This window comes from Leucopleurus acutus (genome assembly GCF_964270905.1).
Source record: "Leucopleurus acutus genome assembly, chromosome: 3".
In the NCBI taxonomy this organism is placed as follows: Eukaryota; Metazoa; Chordata; class Mammalia; order Artiodactyla; family Delphinidae; genus Leucopleurus; species Leucopleurus acutus.
The window spans coordinates 8,916,593-8,933,047 of record NC_139145.1 but is presented as its reverse complement, the minus strand read 5'-3'; the positions used below and the strand labels follow the sequence as shown (position 1 = coordinate 8,933,047).

At 52.7% G+C, this 16,455-nt stretch overlaps 1 protein-coding gene across 1 annotated transcript; it reads right to left on the bottom strand.

Annotated features, from left to right (window-relative positions):
• Nucleotides 1-536: 536 nt before the first annotated feature.
• PODNL1 (podocan like 1) lies at nucleotides 537-5,154 on the bottom strand (the record flags this gene model as incomplete). Its single annotated transcript, XM_082835790.1, has 9 exons — nucleotides 537-687; nucleotides 810-958; nucleotides 1,652-2,309; nucleotides 2,759-2,874; nucleotides 3,137-3,293; nucleotides 3,541-3,650; nucleotides 3,863-3,927; nucleotides 4,206-4,299; nucleotides 4,795-5,154. The coding sequence occupies 9 exons, from the start codon at nucleotides 5,152-5,154 to the stop codon at nucleotides 537-539; spliced, it is 1,860 nt and encodes a 619-aa protein (XP_082691916.1).
• Between the last annotated feature and the right edge of the window lie 11,301 nt (nucleotides 5,155-16,455).

Below are 16,455 nucleotides of genomic sequence, written 5' to 3'. Positions count from 1 at the left end.
TGACCCACTAGCATCCCAGAGCTTCAGCTGCTTCTGCTGGACGCAGGGAAGACGAGAGCCCCTCCCACAGCTGAAGGGCACCTGGTCGGTGGTGAACACTTGAAAGGGCTAGGCTTTTGTTGTTGTTGTTGTTGGCTGCACTGTGTGGCGTGTGGGATCTTAGTTCCCCATCCAGGGATCGAACCTGCGCCCCCTGCAGTGGAAGCACGGAGTCTTAACCACCGGACGGCGAGGGAGGTCCCGGGCTAGGCTTTATTGTTGCTGTGTCCATCTGCACGGGCAGTGGGGGAGTGTCCAGCAGGGTCGGAGTTGCCTGCACACCCAGTGTGCGAGCTGCACGCTTCAGTCTCTCCCTGGGCTCCCTGTGTGTCGAGGTGGCACCCCTGTCCCAGCATCCTGGCCAGCGTGGGTTAGGCGGGCCCAGCTCTCCAGGCCTGAGAGAGCCAGCTTGAGGCCCCAGGTTGGGCGCTGTCTCCTTAGTCCACAGCCCAGCAGAGCCCCAGGTGTCTGGGCTGCTCTACTGCGCCCCTCCAGGCTCAGGGGCCCTCTGCCCGTGGCCGACGTGGGGCTGTGGGTGGCAGCTGGACCAGGACTGGCTCAGGGTTACCCGTTGTGTCCACCACGCGAAGGTGCGGGAGGCCCAGGAAGGCCTCGGGCGCTATGCTGGTCACGTGAAGTCTGTTGGCCCTGGAACGAGAGGTGGGCATGAGGGCGTTTTTGAGGGGAGGTGCCCCCCCAGGCCTGCTCACGTCCCCCACAGCCCTCCCTTGTCCACCCGGAGCCCCCTGGCCCTGCCACCCTCAGGGCACCTGAGGAAGAGGGCACGTAGGCGGGGCGTGCTGAGGAAGGCTTCGGGGCCCACGTGGCTGATGCGGTTGCCCTGCAGGTGCAGCTCCTCGAGGGCCTCAGGCAGGTCGGGGGGCACGAAGGACAGCTCGTTGTGGCTGAGGTCCAGCACCTGGGCAGGCGGGCAGAGATGGCGCCGTGGCGGCCCCAGGCCCCGGGCCACCCGTTTAGCCAAGCCCCAAACTGCTCTCCTCCCAGCCCGGTCCTTCTGCCCCCTCCCTCAGCTACTTTGTGACTGCCAAATCCTGCCCTCAACAGAGGTAAACTGAGTCTCCTCTGGGGCAGGCCCTGTTCTAGGTGGTGGGGGCCCAGGCAGGCAGGGCCCCTGCCTGCTGTGGGAACTGTTGATTCAGTTAATCGCTCACAGAGATGGTCCTTCCTTGGCCTCCTCGTGCCCTTCTAACAACTGTTCGCTTATGGTTGTTGCTGACTGCTCTCCCTAACTAGGATGTCTGTGCCAGGGGCCAGGAGCTGTGTCCTCTGTGCCCAGTGGCATCTCCAGGGCCTAGAGTAGCGCCCGGCACCCACACATGGCCTGAATTCTGGGGCATCAACAGCACTCAGAAGGAGCTAGAGGCTGGGGAGGTGGAGGGGTGGTCGTGGAGGACCCGGTGGCAGGGGCAGCACAGACAAAGGCCTGGGGGCTGGATCTGTCTTATCCACCCCAGGGCTGGCCTGCAGTGGGAGCTCTCCTTGTGGCATCTCAGAGCCTTGCAGGGGAGTTGCTGGGCAGGCCGGCCGGGGAGTGGAGGGGCTGTGGGGACACCTGCGGGCATTCAGTGTGGCCAAGCAGCCCACCCCTGACCTGGAGGGCCTGCAGCTCATGCCAGGTGCCAGGCCCGATGTCACCCACACGCAGCCGGTTATGCGCCAGGCAGAGCTCCTGAAGCTGGTCCAGGCCGGCCAGCGGCTCAGGCTCGAGGGCCCGCAGCTGGTTTCGCTGCAGCCGCAGGGTGCGCAGGCTGGCGGGCAGGCCAGAGGGCAGCAGGGTCAGCTGGTTGCCGGCCAGATCGAGGCTGCGCAGGGCCCGCAGCCGGCGGAAGGCCCGGCGGTGCACGCAGGCGCTGGCCAGGCGGTTATAGGCCAGGTTGAGCTCAGCCAGGCCGGGCGTGGCGGCCAGATCGCGGGCACCCAGCGTGGTCACGCGGTTGTGGGGCAGCACCAGGGCCCGCAGGCGGCGGGGCAGCGCCTGGGGCACGCGGTCCAACCCGTTGCCGTAGAGATGCAGCGTGTGCAGGCCCCGCAGCGGCCGCAGTGCCCCGGCCGGCAGCCCCGCCGCCCCCAGCTGGTTGTGCTGCAGCAGCAGGTAGCGCAGCCCTCGCAGGCCGCGCAGCCGGGCAGCCTCCACCCAGCGGATGCGGTTGCGGCCCAGGTGCAGCACGGCCAGGGTGTGCGGCAGGCCGGCGGGCACCGCGGCCAGCTGGTTGTGGGACAGGTCCAGGTACTCGAGGCCGTGCAGCTTGCTGGCAGGAGAGAGAGGGTCGGCGTCGGGCTGGGCGCCCAGAGTGGGGGGTGTTGAGGGCTGGTCCCGAGAGACGTAAGCTGGAGATTCCAACTTGGGGGTGATGAGCTGAGAGATCTGGGTAGGAGGTAAACCTGGGGGTGATCAGGGCAGATTCCAGCCTGAGGGTTAAATGTAGGGGTGACCAGGACAGAGTTCTGGGTCTGAGATGTTCATGTGGCAGCCGTGTCGTTGGGTAGTAGGACTGAGGCCCAGGGTGTGGTTGGAGACAAGGATGCTGCCAGGTGCCTGGCTGAGCCTGGCCCATTGTAGGCGCTCACCAAGTGAGGCCTTGAGTTAAGAGTCATACAGAGGTGGGGGATGGAGGCCTGGGGCCCCCAGATGCTGAATCCTCAGCCCCTACTGCCGGCACGAGGCCGCACCCCCGAACCCCCTGTCCCCAGGCCCCACCTGAACGTGGTGGCGTGCAGGCCGCTGTCCGTCAGCTGGTTGTGCTGAAGGTAGAGCTCCCGGAGGTGGGTCTGGCGACTCAGGGCTCCTCGGGGCACCTTGGAGATGAGGTTGTTCTGGGAAGGGAGCAGAGCATGAGACTGAGGGTCCGGGACAGAGGGCAGTGGGGAGCCACAGAGGGCTCTTGAGTAAGGGACCAGGAGCTCGCTTGAGCAAGGCTGCCCACAGAGAGCTTGTGAGCGACCAATGCCAGTGGAAGGGACTCAGAGACATTTCTGACTACTGGGATAACAAGGAGGTGTCGGGGTGTCGCAGGAGAGAGGTGCAGGGAGCCCAGGGAGGTGGGGACACGGGGATGGTGAGGGGAAGGAGGGGCACCTGCAGGTGGAGCCGCTCCAGCGAGGATGGCAGGCTGGGCGGCACATAGCTGAGCCGGTTGCTGGAGAGACTGAGGGTGACGACTGCCTGGGAGCCGTGGAAGGCGTCGGGCGGCAGGCCCGCATTGCTCAGCTGGTTGTTGTGGAGGTACACGGACCTGAGGGGAGCCAGGCTCCGGCCACCAGCCCCGCCCTGGCCTCCCCACCGCCCCGCACCCCAGCCACCTTCAGTGTGAGAGTGTGTGTGTGTGTGTGTGTGTGAGCATGCGTGGTCTCTGCTTCAGTCTTGAGTTCTCCAAACAGAGCATCCAGGGCCCTGTCTCCCCACCAGACCCCCCCCCCAAGGTGGGGAGTGACCCCAGGCATATCTGAGACCCCTGGGGCCTGAGCTGGGCCAGGGGCTACCTGAGCGCAGGCTTCTCCCCAAAGGTGAGCGGGAAGATCTCCGTCACTTCGTTAGCAGCCAGATCAGCGACACGGAGGGAGCGGGGCAGAAACTGGGGGGCCACAGAGAGCTGCGGGAGGAGAGTTGCACTGGTCCTGTGGCCCCGCTCCTGCACCCCACCGCCCGCTGTCCCATCTACCCTCTGCGCTATGTGACCCCAGCCCGGCTGTACCGTGTGTGTGTGTGTGTGTGTGTGTGTGTGTGTGTGTGTGTGTGTGTGTGTGTGTGTGTGTGTGTGTGTGTGTGTGTGTGTGTGTGTGTGTGTGTGTGAGGGAGGCTCACCTTGTTGTGGGCCACGTAGATGTGCTGCAGCTGTGTGAGGGACTCAAAGGCCTCGTCAGGCAGGCCTGTGAATGAGGTGGGCAGTGAGGGGACCGCTGGTGTGGGGTGGGGGCAGGGCGGAGGCTGTGCTCCCACCCAGCCAGGGACTGGCAGAGGCTCCTCCAGGCCCCGCCCCCCACATCCTCAAAAGCCACAGCTCCTGCCCCCCATCCCCTGAGTTTCCATCCTGCTCAGCAAAGGGCAGTGCTGGGAACAGCCGCAGACCTGCCCACAGACCGAGCTGGGGAGGGAGAGGGCGGCGGGGACCGTGGTGGGGAGGGCCGCCTCCCATCGTCCCCCTCACCCTCGGAGGAGATGAGGTTGTTGTGGAGATTGAGGGTCCGCAAGCCGCTAAGGCGTGACAGCTCGTTGTAGGGGAGCTCCTGGAGCTGGTTGTTCTGCGGGGCAGGGAGCGGGGCACTCACACCCTGACCCCCGTGACCCTGGGCCCTGCTTCTCAGCTTCCCGTCAGCCTCAGCAGTGAGCTCTGACACCCCATCACCCTCTACTCGATCCCAAATGCCTTATTACCTCGGAACAACCCTGTAACCAAAAAGAGAGTGGCCCCCAGCGCCCCATGCACCCCTACAGTTGATCTCAAATGCCCCGCCACGCTGACCCCAAGCAATCCCGTAATCACCAGACGTTGACTTCCCCGACACCCCTAAACCCTCAGCCCCTCCCACTTCCAATATCTATGCCCCCACCTCCTCTCACCGGACACACAGGGCCCTGCACCCTCCTCAAGGCCGACTCGCATCAGTGCCAAGACCCTCACGCCCAATGCCTCACCCCTGCACGTGGACCCCACACCCCATCACCCTCAACCCAACCACTCCCCAGGCTCCCCGCTTCCCCTGGGAGCTACCCTGCGCCCCCACCCCAGGCCCCACCTGCAGGGAGAGGTGTTGAGCTGCCCTGGTGATGTTGTCCGGGAACACCCGAAGGTCCAGGCCGGCACAGTCCACTGTGTCAGCCCGGGGGCAGGAGCAGCGTGGGGGGCAGGCCCGGGGCGGGGGCTGTGAGCTCTCCCCCAGGTGGGGGAACGAGGCGTCCTCCATGCCGAGGGCGGGCGGGGGCCCAGGCAGCAGCAGGGGCAACAGCAGTAGGCTCAGCCACTGGGAGTTGAGGGACGGCTCAGGGTGTCCCCAGGCTGGGCACCGGGTCACCATGGCGACAGGAGCATCCCCGCATGGAGGGGGGGCGGGCAGGCAGGCCCCACCCTCAGACCCTCCCCTGCCCCAACTTACCATAGCCAGCCCCAGGTCTGCCGTCTTGCCGGAACTGCTGACCAGGGTTCCCTAATGGAAAGCAGGCGGTCACCTCCTGGAGGTTCTGCTGTGGCCGCCACCGCCCCCCATCTCTTGGCGCTGGCCACCCTCCCCCCCGCCAGCCTGTTCTCCCAGGGGCTCAGGGGAGCTGGCCCACCCTTTCCCCGCCCTGCGGAGGGCAGGCAGGCACCGGATGGGGTGATGAGGACAGGCCAGCCTGTCCCCTCTGTCCCACCCACCTCCCCCCAATCCTCTGCGCCACCACCCCCGCCCCCCCCCCCCCCCCGCCGCCTCCCCAGCTCTGCTTGCGTAACCTCGGCCAGCCTGGGCCGGGCCACAGGAGCGAGGAATGTTTGGGGGAAAGCTGAGATTTGCCCTGTCTGGTATTTGGGCCAACCGCAGGAGTAGAGGTGGGGGCAGAGGAGTGGAGGATGCTTCAGGGCACAGGAGGGTCCCCAAGGAACCGGCGCTGGCAATGATGGGTCAGGGCAGACCTGAGCTCAGCCTGCCAGTCCAGACACCGGTCTGTGGGCTCCCAGCCAGGTCCGCCATCTGGGCCCCTCCTCCCCCCTGCCAGCTGGCCTCACTGGCAGCCAGGCTCCCCCATCCCCAAATAGCCACAGCCGCCGCCCAAAAGGAAATTACACGTATTGAGGCACCAGCCTGGTGGTTAAGGATGTGCGCTCAGTGGCAGCCTGCCTGGGCTTGAACCTGGGCTCTGCCACCTCTCCAGGCCTTGGTTTCCCGCTCTGCAAAGTGGGGGAATAGTTGCCTCGCCTCCCGGGAGTGGTGTAAGGATTAAATGAAATCATGCATAAGAAGGGGGTGAGAGCTTCCCTGGTGGCGCAGTGGTTGAGAGTCCACCTGCCGATGCAGGGGACACGGGTTCGCGCCCCGGTCCGGGAAGGTCCCACATGCCGCGGAGCGGCTGGGCCCATGAGCCATGGCCACTGAGCCTGTGCGTCCGGAGCCTGCGCTCCACAACGGGAGAGGCCACAGCAGTGAGAGGCCCACGTACTGCAAAAAAAAAAAAAGAGAAGGGGGTGAGACGGTGCCCAGCACATGCCAGGCCCTCAACCGCAGAGCGGAAGTGTGTGCTGAGGGGTGAGGAAGCCCGTCTCTGCCCCAGGTCCGATCCCCCGAGACACACCACTTACCCATGAGACTTCAGAGAAGTCATTTTCCTGTCAAACCTCAGCTTTCCAATGCATAAAATGCAGCTGACAGAAGACCCCCTCCTCAAAAGGCGGTCACAAGGCAAAGGCAGGTAGTGGGCCGAAAGTTCCAAGCACAGCATCTGCCCCACAAGTGCTCAGCTTGGGTTGGAGTGGCTGATGGGCTGCTCAGAGGGCATGAAGGAGATTGGGGTCTCTCAGAAACAGATTGAGATGAGGACTGAGTGTATTTGTCTGGGAGACAGCAGCTGTAGGGGAGCAGGGATGTGGCAGAGAGAAGGAAGGGAACAGTCATGAATCGATGAGTTATCACTGGGGTAATCAACTTGCCTGGAACTTGCCAACTTTAGCTCTCAAAATCCTGCATCTGGGGAACCCTCAGTCCTGGTCACATTGGGATAGTTTGGTCACTCTTGTAATTAAGCAAATTCTCACTATAGGCAGCTGGGGCTCAGTCTCGCTGGGGAACCCTGGGGGATCAGAGTCATCTCACCCGAGGGGTGAGAGAGCTGGGGTATTGATCCTCCAACTCCCTCCATCAGTCACTGGTTGAGAGCTGCCCCCAAGGGATCTGAATTCCCTGGAAGTTTGGGTAGAGTAGACTCCATCCTTAAGGAGATATTACATGCCTGCTGGTGAGGCCAGAGGGGGGCATGGTAGGCCCCAGACAGCACCAACTACAGGGGGCTTGGTGGGGGGGTCAAGCCATGGGGTGATGGAAGTGAAGTATATCAGGTGGGAAGGAAGAAGGGACTAAGATGTGGAAGAATGATGGAGACAGAGGGTGTCTGTATTATTAATCCCTCTTCCACAGAGGAGGAAACTTGGACCCAAAAATGTACTCATTTGACCACGTTTCCTAGGACTGCGTGGCCTCAGGAGAGGGGTCCCTCAGGGCTAGGACAGAAGACATGTCTTAGCTTTGACCAGGAGAGAACAATGGGCCCACTCCAGGCTCTCCCTGTGGGACTGACCACCACTAGCTTGCACATTGTGTAGAAGGCCCTTAGTCTCCCTAGCAGCGTAATGCGGCCAGCCCCACAGAGTTACTGAACTACTGCACTGATCCTAACCCCAGGGAAGTGGCAATGAGAAACAAGCTGTGTGAGTTTCTGGCAGGCCTCTTAAAGTTGCAAAGGATAGAGAACCCAAGCCAAACTAACGAATACAAACAAGGGTACTTATTAACTCATGAATGGAAATGTTGAGGGGCTGTCCTTCAGGCATAGCTGGATCCAGGGACTCAAATGACACCTTAAGGATGGAGTCTCTCTCTACCTCTCAGCTCTACTGGCAGGATTCTCTGTGCAGTGCCAAGATAGCTCCAGCTTTAGTCCTGCTGAAAGCCCCAAGGTTATATGTCATTGGCCTAGCTTTGGTCACATGTCCATCTGGAATCAGTCCCTGTGGCCACAGAGAGATGGAATGTGCTGATTGGCTAGGAACATAATCACCACTCTTGTAAATGACCCACTGGCCTTATCTTCCTGCAACAAACTCCCTTCTCTACACTCTGCAGTGCCCAGCCCAGTCCAGCCCATCCCAGCTCTGCCCAGCCCAGCTCAGGCCTCCACTGCCCTGCCCTGCCCAGGAGGGAGTCCTGCAGGGACAGCAAAGGAGTATGGTCCACCAACGTAGAGCCTGGCAGAATCAGCCTTTAGTACACCTTTATGAAATACATGTAGAATTGTGTCTGTATGTGTGGGGAAGTTTGCATGGGGAAGGGCTGTTGGTGTCTCTTGGTTTCCCTGAGGCTCTGATCTCAGAGTAGGGATGACTGTGGAGTCAGCGGGTTGCAGTAACACCGTGAGCAGCTACTGCAGCAATCTGGTCTTATTTTGGTTGGTGGGAAGAAGAGGCAGGGTTGATGTAGGAGGGAGCAAGAAGCTGATGGGAAATGTAGTTTTTTCCCAATTAGAAGAGGAAAGGAGGGGTCTTAACTCAGTAGCAGTTAATGATCCCAAGGCACACCTTGGGCCTGCCCCTCCTCATCCTATGATGGCATCCAGCCTTGAGACACAGGCTAAAGCCAAATTCCTCAGTCAGCCTTCATCTGGCTGATAAGCCCCTCAGGATCTGGACCCAGTCCATAAAATTACTGATATTTAGACAGGCATATGGCTGTCTAGAATAAAGAACTACATTTCCTAGGCTCCCTTGCAGGTGGATGTGGCCATATGTAAGCAGAAGTGGTATGTACAACTTTGAGGAAAGGGGGGTGCTTTTCTATTTCCTACTGATGGAATGTAGATGTGATGGCTGGAACTCCATCAGCCATTTTGGGCCATGACATTGCCTTGGGACTAGAGGCCTTGAATGGTGGAGCAACAAGATAGCAGGAACCTGGGTCTCACATACCATGGAAGGCTGTGCTACCCATGGACTGACCAGTGTTTTGATCACCTCCTATTGACCCCGTTGGTGAAAGAGGAATCACATGCCCTAAATAGTACAAGATGGCCAAACACATGACACCTAATATGGATAGACGACATCATCTGATGATTAGTTAGTCACATTCACAGGCCAGAATTGGAGGAGGGCACTGAGCCACATGGTTGGGGGTACACTCAGCAGCTGAACCAAGAAGCAGGGGCTGTGGGAGATGGGCTTGGTAGTGACAAAAGGGAGGGGTGACCTCTGGTTCCCATCAGAGGATGTGATTGTCTTGTTTGAATAATTTCTCAGTCTGGCAGAGAGGTGAAACCCATTAGGTCGAGGACCACATGGGGTGAGGCTGGTCTGGCTGATAGAGAAACAAATCAGGTGGTTGGGGGTGGGGATGCATATCTGACAAAAGCAGGGAAACAGTTAGACCTTTGAGGCCCTACGAGACTCAAAGATATCAAAGCAGCCCCTGGAATTTCAGGCTTTTCCAAACAACCAGCGCCAGTCATTTTGACCAGGCGTGAAAAAGAGGTATCTCTCTTGTTTAAGCCACCATTTCTCTCTCTTTTATTTCTTCTCTCCCCCCCCACCCTTTTCTTTTCTTTTCTTTTTTCTCTTTTTTTTTTTGGCTGTGCCTGACTAGGGATTGAACCCCCACTACCTGCAGTGGAAGCGCAGAGTCCTAACCACTGGCCCACCAGGGAATTCCCTCCCCTCCTCTCACCTCACTGTAGAGACACGGCATGGATTATATTCACCAAGGAGAAAGTCTAGAAGGAAAACAGAAGGGAGTCCAAGGGAGACCCCCGAGGGATGCTTACGCTTGAGGGGTGGGCAGAAGAGAAGCCAGCGATGGCCATGGAGAAGGAGGGTCAGAAAGGAACCTGAAAGTATCTGGTAAAACTAAAGATGTACCTGCCACATACTCGTTGGTGATGGTTAAATGTGTCAAATATAAAATCATATGATAACATTCCATTAGGTCATGGGACCCCCCAGATTAAACATTCTTTCTGGGCACATCTGTGAGGATGTTTCCAGAGGAGCTTAGCGTGGGTATCAGTGGACTCAGTAAACTCAGTGACCCACCCCATTGTGCCTGGGCATCACCCAATCTACAGCAGCTCCGAACAGAATGAAAGACGGAGGAAGGAGGAACTCACCCCTTTTCTCTTGTCCTGCCTGCCTGCTTGAGCTGGGACATCAGTCTTCTCTTGCCCCAGGACTGGGATGTACGCCATCGGCTCCCCTAGTTCTCAAGCCTCAGACTGGAATTATGCCACCGGCCTTCCCGGGTCCCCAGCTTCCAGACAGCAGCTTGTGGGGCTTCTCATCCTCCATGATCACTTAAGTCAATTCCTCATGATAAATCTCCTTTCATTCATATAGATTTTATATAAATACATAAAAGGATACACATACATGTATATGTAAAAGGATATATATAGCAACTGTATTATATATATCCATATACTATATATACACATATTTTATATATATACGCACGCACATTTTATATATGTGTGTGTGTGTATATATATATATATATATATATTTCCTTGAACTGCATGCGTCCACTTATACATGGATTTTTTTTCACTAAATTTGTGCTACAGTACCACACCGTGGTGGGCTGAATCTGTAGATCTGGAAACTTGGATTTGAAGGGCCAACTGTAAACTTATACGCGGATTCTTGACTATGCAGAGGGTCAGCGTCCAAACCCTCACACTGTTCAACGGTCAAATGTATATACGTGTATATTGGGCAGGCAAGATCATTCCACACAGCAAACAACCCCAACAGTTAGTGACTAACATCAGAGTCGGTCATCCCCACACCGCGATCTCAATAGATCAGCAGCAGGGGCCTCGGAGCCACAGTCACTCTGCGATCCAGTCCAACAGAGACCGCACTGGCTTGAACAGCAGCCTCTGCGTGCCTGGCGCAGTTGAGGAGAGGGACTCCCCAACACTTTTTCAGGGCTTCCACTCTGAAGGGCCCCTCTACCCTCCTGCTCGCGTCTCACTGGCAAGGATTAGTCACGTGGTCCTGCGTGACCGCAAGGAAGGGAGAAATCGACGGGGGGCTGGGGGGGACACCGGTCTGGCGAAGAGAAGCAAGTGGAATATTAGGAATATTACCCTCTCTGCGACACCCAAGGACCAGCCATCTCTTCTTACACAGCCCCAACACGTAGGCACAGGGACGTTCCCTGCAGGCGCGTTAACTGGAATAAGAATTCTCTCTTGCTCTCCATCTCACAAGGCTGGCAACTTCATTTCCGCAGAGACCCCCCCCCCCACCACCAAATCCCCTGATCAGAAGCAATTTTTTTGACTCTGTTTCCTCTTCCCTGCCTTATTTTTCTTCCTGGCATTTCTCACATCCTAATTTATATTTCTGCCCACTGGCCGTCTCCCCCACCTGAATATTAGCTGCGTGGAGGTGGGCACCAATGTCTCCCCAAACCTAGAACAGTGCGTCTTGAGTGCCAGGTGATCCATGAACATGTGTTGTGTGAGCGAGTGAAAAAAATCCCGTAAGAGGGGAATAGATAAACGGACAAAAAAAAAAAGTGTCCTATTAAAATAATAGACAGCAAGATCTAGGACACACAAGGGACTCTACACATATTGTATTCATTTCCTGTGGCCATTGTAACCCATGACCACAAACTGGATGGCTTTAAACAACATCAACAGATTCGTTTCAGAAGTTTCAAATTATTTATTTGGACTTGTGGAGGCTAGAAGTCCAAAGTCGAGGTGTTGGCAGGGTTGGTTCCGTTCGGAGACTACTTTGTCTCTCTTCCAGTTTCTAGTGGTTGCTGGCAATCCTTGCTGTTCCTGAGTTTGTAGCTGCATCACGCAAATCTCTGCCTCAGTTTCCACGTGGCCTTTTCTTCTCTCTCTGTGTGTGTCTGTGTTTCTCCTCTTCTGTCTCTTTTAAGGACGCCAGTCATTGGATTTAGGGCACACCCGGTTAATCCAGGATAATCTCACAATCCTTCATTTAAGTATATCTTTTTTTCCCAATAAGGTCATACTCACATGTTCTGGGGGTTAGGACGTCAGCACATCTTTTTGTGGATCACCATTCAAACCACTATATGGATTAGTGCGAGTCGAGCTAATCTCGTGAAGAAAAAAAAAAAGTTGCAGAGCCAGGCTAACAATAGCGATCATTTTCATAAACTAAACATTTTCATAAGTTGGCTGTCTCTGAGGGGAGAACTGGGTGGCTAGGGCTGAGAGGAGAGGGGGCTTGCCACCAAATATCCTTGTATATCTGTTGAATAAAAAATTTGATTGAGATATAGATGACATACAATAAAAATGAAAATATTTAAAGCATACATGAGTCAAAACTCATTTCTGCCACTGGAGACTATCATACTAAGTGAAGTAAGTCAGAAAGAGAAAGACAAATACCATATGATACCACTTATGTGTGGAATCTAAAATACGACACAAATGAACCTATCTATGAAACACAAACAGACTCACAGACATAGAGAACAGACTGGTGGTTGCCAAGGGGGAGGGGTTGGAGGAGGGATGGAATGGAGGCTGGGGTTAGCAGATGGAAGCTTTTATGTAGAATGGATAAGCAACAAGGTCCTCCTGTAGAGCACAGAGAACTATATTCAATATCCTGTGATAAACTATAATAAAAAAGAATATTTTAAAAAAGAATGTGTATATATGTAGAACTAAATCACTTTGCTGTACAGCAGTAATTAACACAACATTGTAAATCAAATATACTTCAATTAAAAAAAAAACTCATCATTTCAAAACTCAACATGGATGCACCTGTGATGAAACCATCGCCATGGTTTAGTGAACATTTCCATCACCCCCAAAAGTATCTTCATGCCCCTTTGTCAGCCTTCTCTCCCTCCCTCCCTTTACTCCCCACCCCAGGCAACCACTGGTCTGCTGTCACCATAGATTAGGTTGCATTTTCTAGAAATTAATATAAATGGAATCATAGAGTGTGTACTTTTTGTTGTCTGACTTCTTCCATTTGGTAGCAAGGTTTATCCATGTTGTCAAATGTAACCATAGTGGTTTTTTTAAAATTATCTTTATTTTTTTAATTAAGATACAATTGACGTAAAACATAGTTTTACGTGTACCATCGTTCGTTCTTTTCTATTACTTGATAGTATCCAGTGAATGGATAGACCAACTTTTTTTAATCACATGTTGATGGACTTTTGGCTTGTTTCCCATTTTTGGATGATACAAATAAGGCTGCTGTGGACAGTCATATATGAGTCTTTGAATAAACATATGTCTTTAAAAATATTTATTTATTTGGCTGTGCCAGGTCTTAGTTGCAGCACGCGGGATCTTCGTTGCAGCATGCAGGATCTTTAGTTGCAGCATGTGGGATCTAGTTCCCTGACCAGGGATGGAACCTGGGCCCCCTGCATTGGGAGCGCAGAGTCTTAGCCACTGGACTACCAGGGAAGTCCCAAACATATGTCTTTTAGAAACTTCGGTAAATATGTAGGAGTGAAGTGGCTGGATTGTATGGTAAGTGTACATTTAACTTTTTAAGAAACTGCCAAACTGTCTTCCAAAGTGGTTGTGTCATTTTCCACTCCCACCAGCAGTCTAAGAGAGTCCTAGTTCCTCCACATCCTTGCCAACACTTAGTGTAGTCAGTCTGTTTCATTTTAGCCATTTTAGTGAATGTGTAGTGGTACATCATTGTGACTTTATTTGCTTTCCCTTAATGACTAATAATGTTGAGTAACTTTTTATGTGCTCACTGCCCATTCTATGTCTTCCTCCTGCTGAATTTTCAATCGTGTGAATATAATACTTATTAAAAATCAAATGATTGCACCCATTAAGTTGGCTTGGATCAAACAAACAAACCAGAAGATAGCAAGTGTTGACGAGGTTGTAGAGAAATTGCAACACTTGAGCACTGGGAGGAATGTAAAATGGTACAGCTGCTGTGGAAAACAGTATGGCAGTTCCTCAAAAAATTAAACATAAAATTATGTTCCAGCAATTCCACTTTTGGGTATACACCCAAAAAAACCAAAACAGGGAATCGAACAGATATTTGCACACCATGTTCATAACACCACTATTCACAATAGTCAAGTGTCCATCGGTGGCTGAATGGATAAACAAAATGTGATATATTCACACAATGAAATATTATTCAGCCCTAAAAAGGAAGGAAATTCTGACACATGCTACAACATGGATGAACTAGAGGACATTATGTTAAGTGAAATAAGCCAGTCACAAAAGAACAAATACTATATGATTCCACTCATTTGAGGTCCTTAGAGTTTCAAATTCATAGAGACAGAAAGTAGAACAGTGGTGGCCAGGGGCTGAGGAAGGGGGAATGGGAAGAGATGTTTAGTAAGGCCAGAGGTACTGTTTGGAGTGATGAAAAAGTTCTCGAGGTGGAGGTAGTGATGGTTGCACAATGATATGAATTTACTTAATGCCACTGAATTGTACATCTAAAAATGGCTAAGATGGTAATTTTTTTTTTTTTTTGCGGTACGCGGGCCTCTCACTGTTGGGGCTTCTCCCGTTGCGGAGCAACAGGCTCCAGACGCGCAGGCTCAGCGGCCATGGCTCACGGGCCCAGCCGCTCCGCCGCATGTGGGATCTTCCCGGACCGGGGCATGAACCCGTGTACCCTGCATCGGCAGGCAGACTCTCAACCACTGCGCCACCAGGGAAGCCGTAAGATGGTAAATTTTATGTTATATACATTTTACCACAATTTTTAAATGTGATAAATTTTTTTTTTACTACAAATAGGCAAGCTTAAGTGGTGGTTTCTTTAATAAATTGTACTTGTTACAAATATGTGTGTAATATATATGTATACACATACACATACAATTTAAGTACAGACCTCCCTGACAGTCCGGTGGTTAAGACTCTGCACTTCCAGTGCAGGGGGTACGGGTTTGATCCCTGGTTGGGGAACTAAGATCCCACATACTGCATGGTGTGGCCAGAAAGTTAAAAAAAAAAACAAATACAATGAAACGAATGTATTTATATATGTATATATAAAAAACTTAAGTACACTGGAATACAAAATGTATATGAAATGTGTATATACTATATACAATATGTATACAAATTGTGTATATTTATTAAAAAGAAATGTTATGTACATATTGTATTAGTTTGCATACAGGTTTGGCCACAGTAATTAATAGTGGCTTCATGAGGGCATCTTGTATCCTTCTTCTGATCCCATGCTTGCCACCACCCCAGCAGGTGGACCCCTCCTCAGAAGCTACCATGTTTTTCTGTAGGTTCTACACATACAGAATCTACATATCTTAAATGTGTGTCAACCACAAGTCCATGGAAGCAGTAACAATGCCATGATGGGAGAAGGAAACACAGAGAGGGCACCAAGCTTGGGGGAGGAGGCTTCCTAAGGGAGGTCACACCTTTTTATAACTAGAATACGGATACCTTTCTTGATTGGGATACTCCCAGCAGGGATGAATGAGACATCAGTGCTGTGTTTCTGACCTGGTAAAGGACACGTCTGAAGAAGTCTGACTATGTCAAGCGTTGCTGCAGATGTAGAGCAACTGGAATGCTCATACATTGTTGCTACAGGTGTAGATTGGCACAATCACTTTGGAGAAACAATTTGACACATACCAGCAACTCCACTCCAATGTATGCGCCTCAGATAAAGTCTTGCACAGGTTCCCTGGGAACCCTATGTACAAAAAGGCTCATAGAAGCACTGATCATGATAGCCCTCAAACTGGAAATAGCTGCACTTTCCACCAGCAGGACTATGAATAAATAAATCATGGGGCATTCACTATATGGTAGTGAAAATAAATGCATCCCCAACTACTCACAAGATGGATGAATCATAAGAGCATATTGTCGAGTGAAAAGAGCAAGTCATAGGAGACCCCCACCATTATGAATCCATTTATATAAAAGTACAAAACAGGCAAAACAAATAATATATTATTTAGGGATATAAACATATGAGAATGATAGAACAAAATTCCAGAATATTGTAACCTTGAGGAGGAATAAAGATAATGGAATCTTCAAGGATATTGGTAAAATTTTTATTCTTATACAAGGCATATACATGTATTTAAAATTATTATTTTGTATATTCAATATTTGATAATTCACATTTATCAACATTTGATAAGATGACTTTGGCGGATTTTAATTTCCAAAGGTGGCCGTAACAATAACTCAAATGCCATGTGCTTTTAAAAAAATATATTAAAACTTTAGGGCTTCCCTGGTGGCACAGTGGTTGAGAGTCAGTCTGCCGATGCAGGGGACGCGGGTTTGTGCCCTGGTCTGGGAAGATCCCACATGCCGCGGAGCGGCTGGGCCCGTGAGCCACGGCCGCTGAGCCTGTGCGTCCAGAGCCTGTGCTCTGCAACGGGAGAGGCCACAACAGTGAGAGGCCCGTGTACCGCAAAAAAAAACAAAACAAACAAACAAACAAAAACCCACCTTTACTGCATAGTTATTTAAATTTTGGGGCCGCATGATTTTCTTACAATATGTCCTTCCATTCCCCCATTAAGAGGTGGATTCTATGTCCCATCCCCTTGAATCTGGGTGAAACTTTGTGACTAATGCAATCAATAGAGTTTGGTAGATGTTATACAATGCCACTTCTGAGCCTAGATCATGAAAGGTGATACAGATTGCTT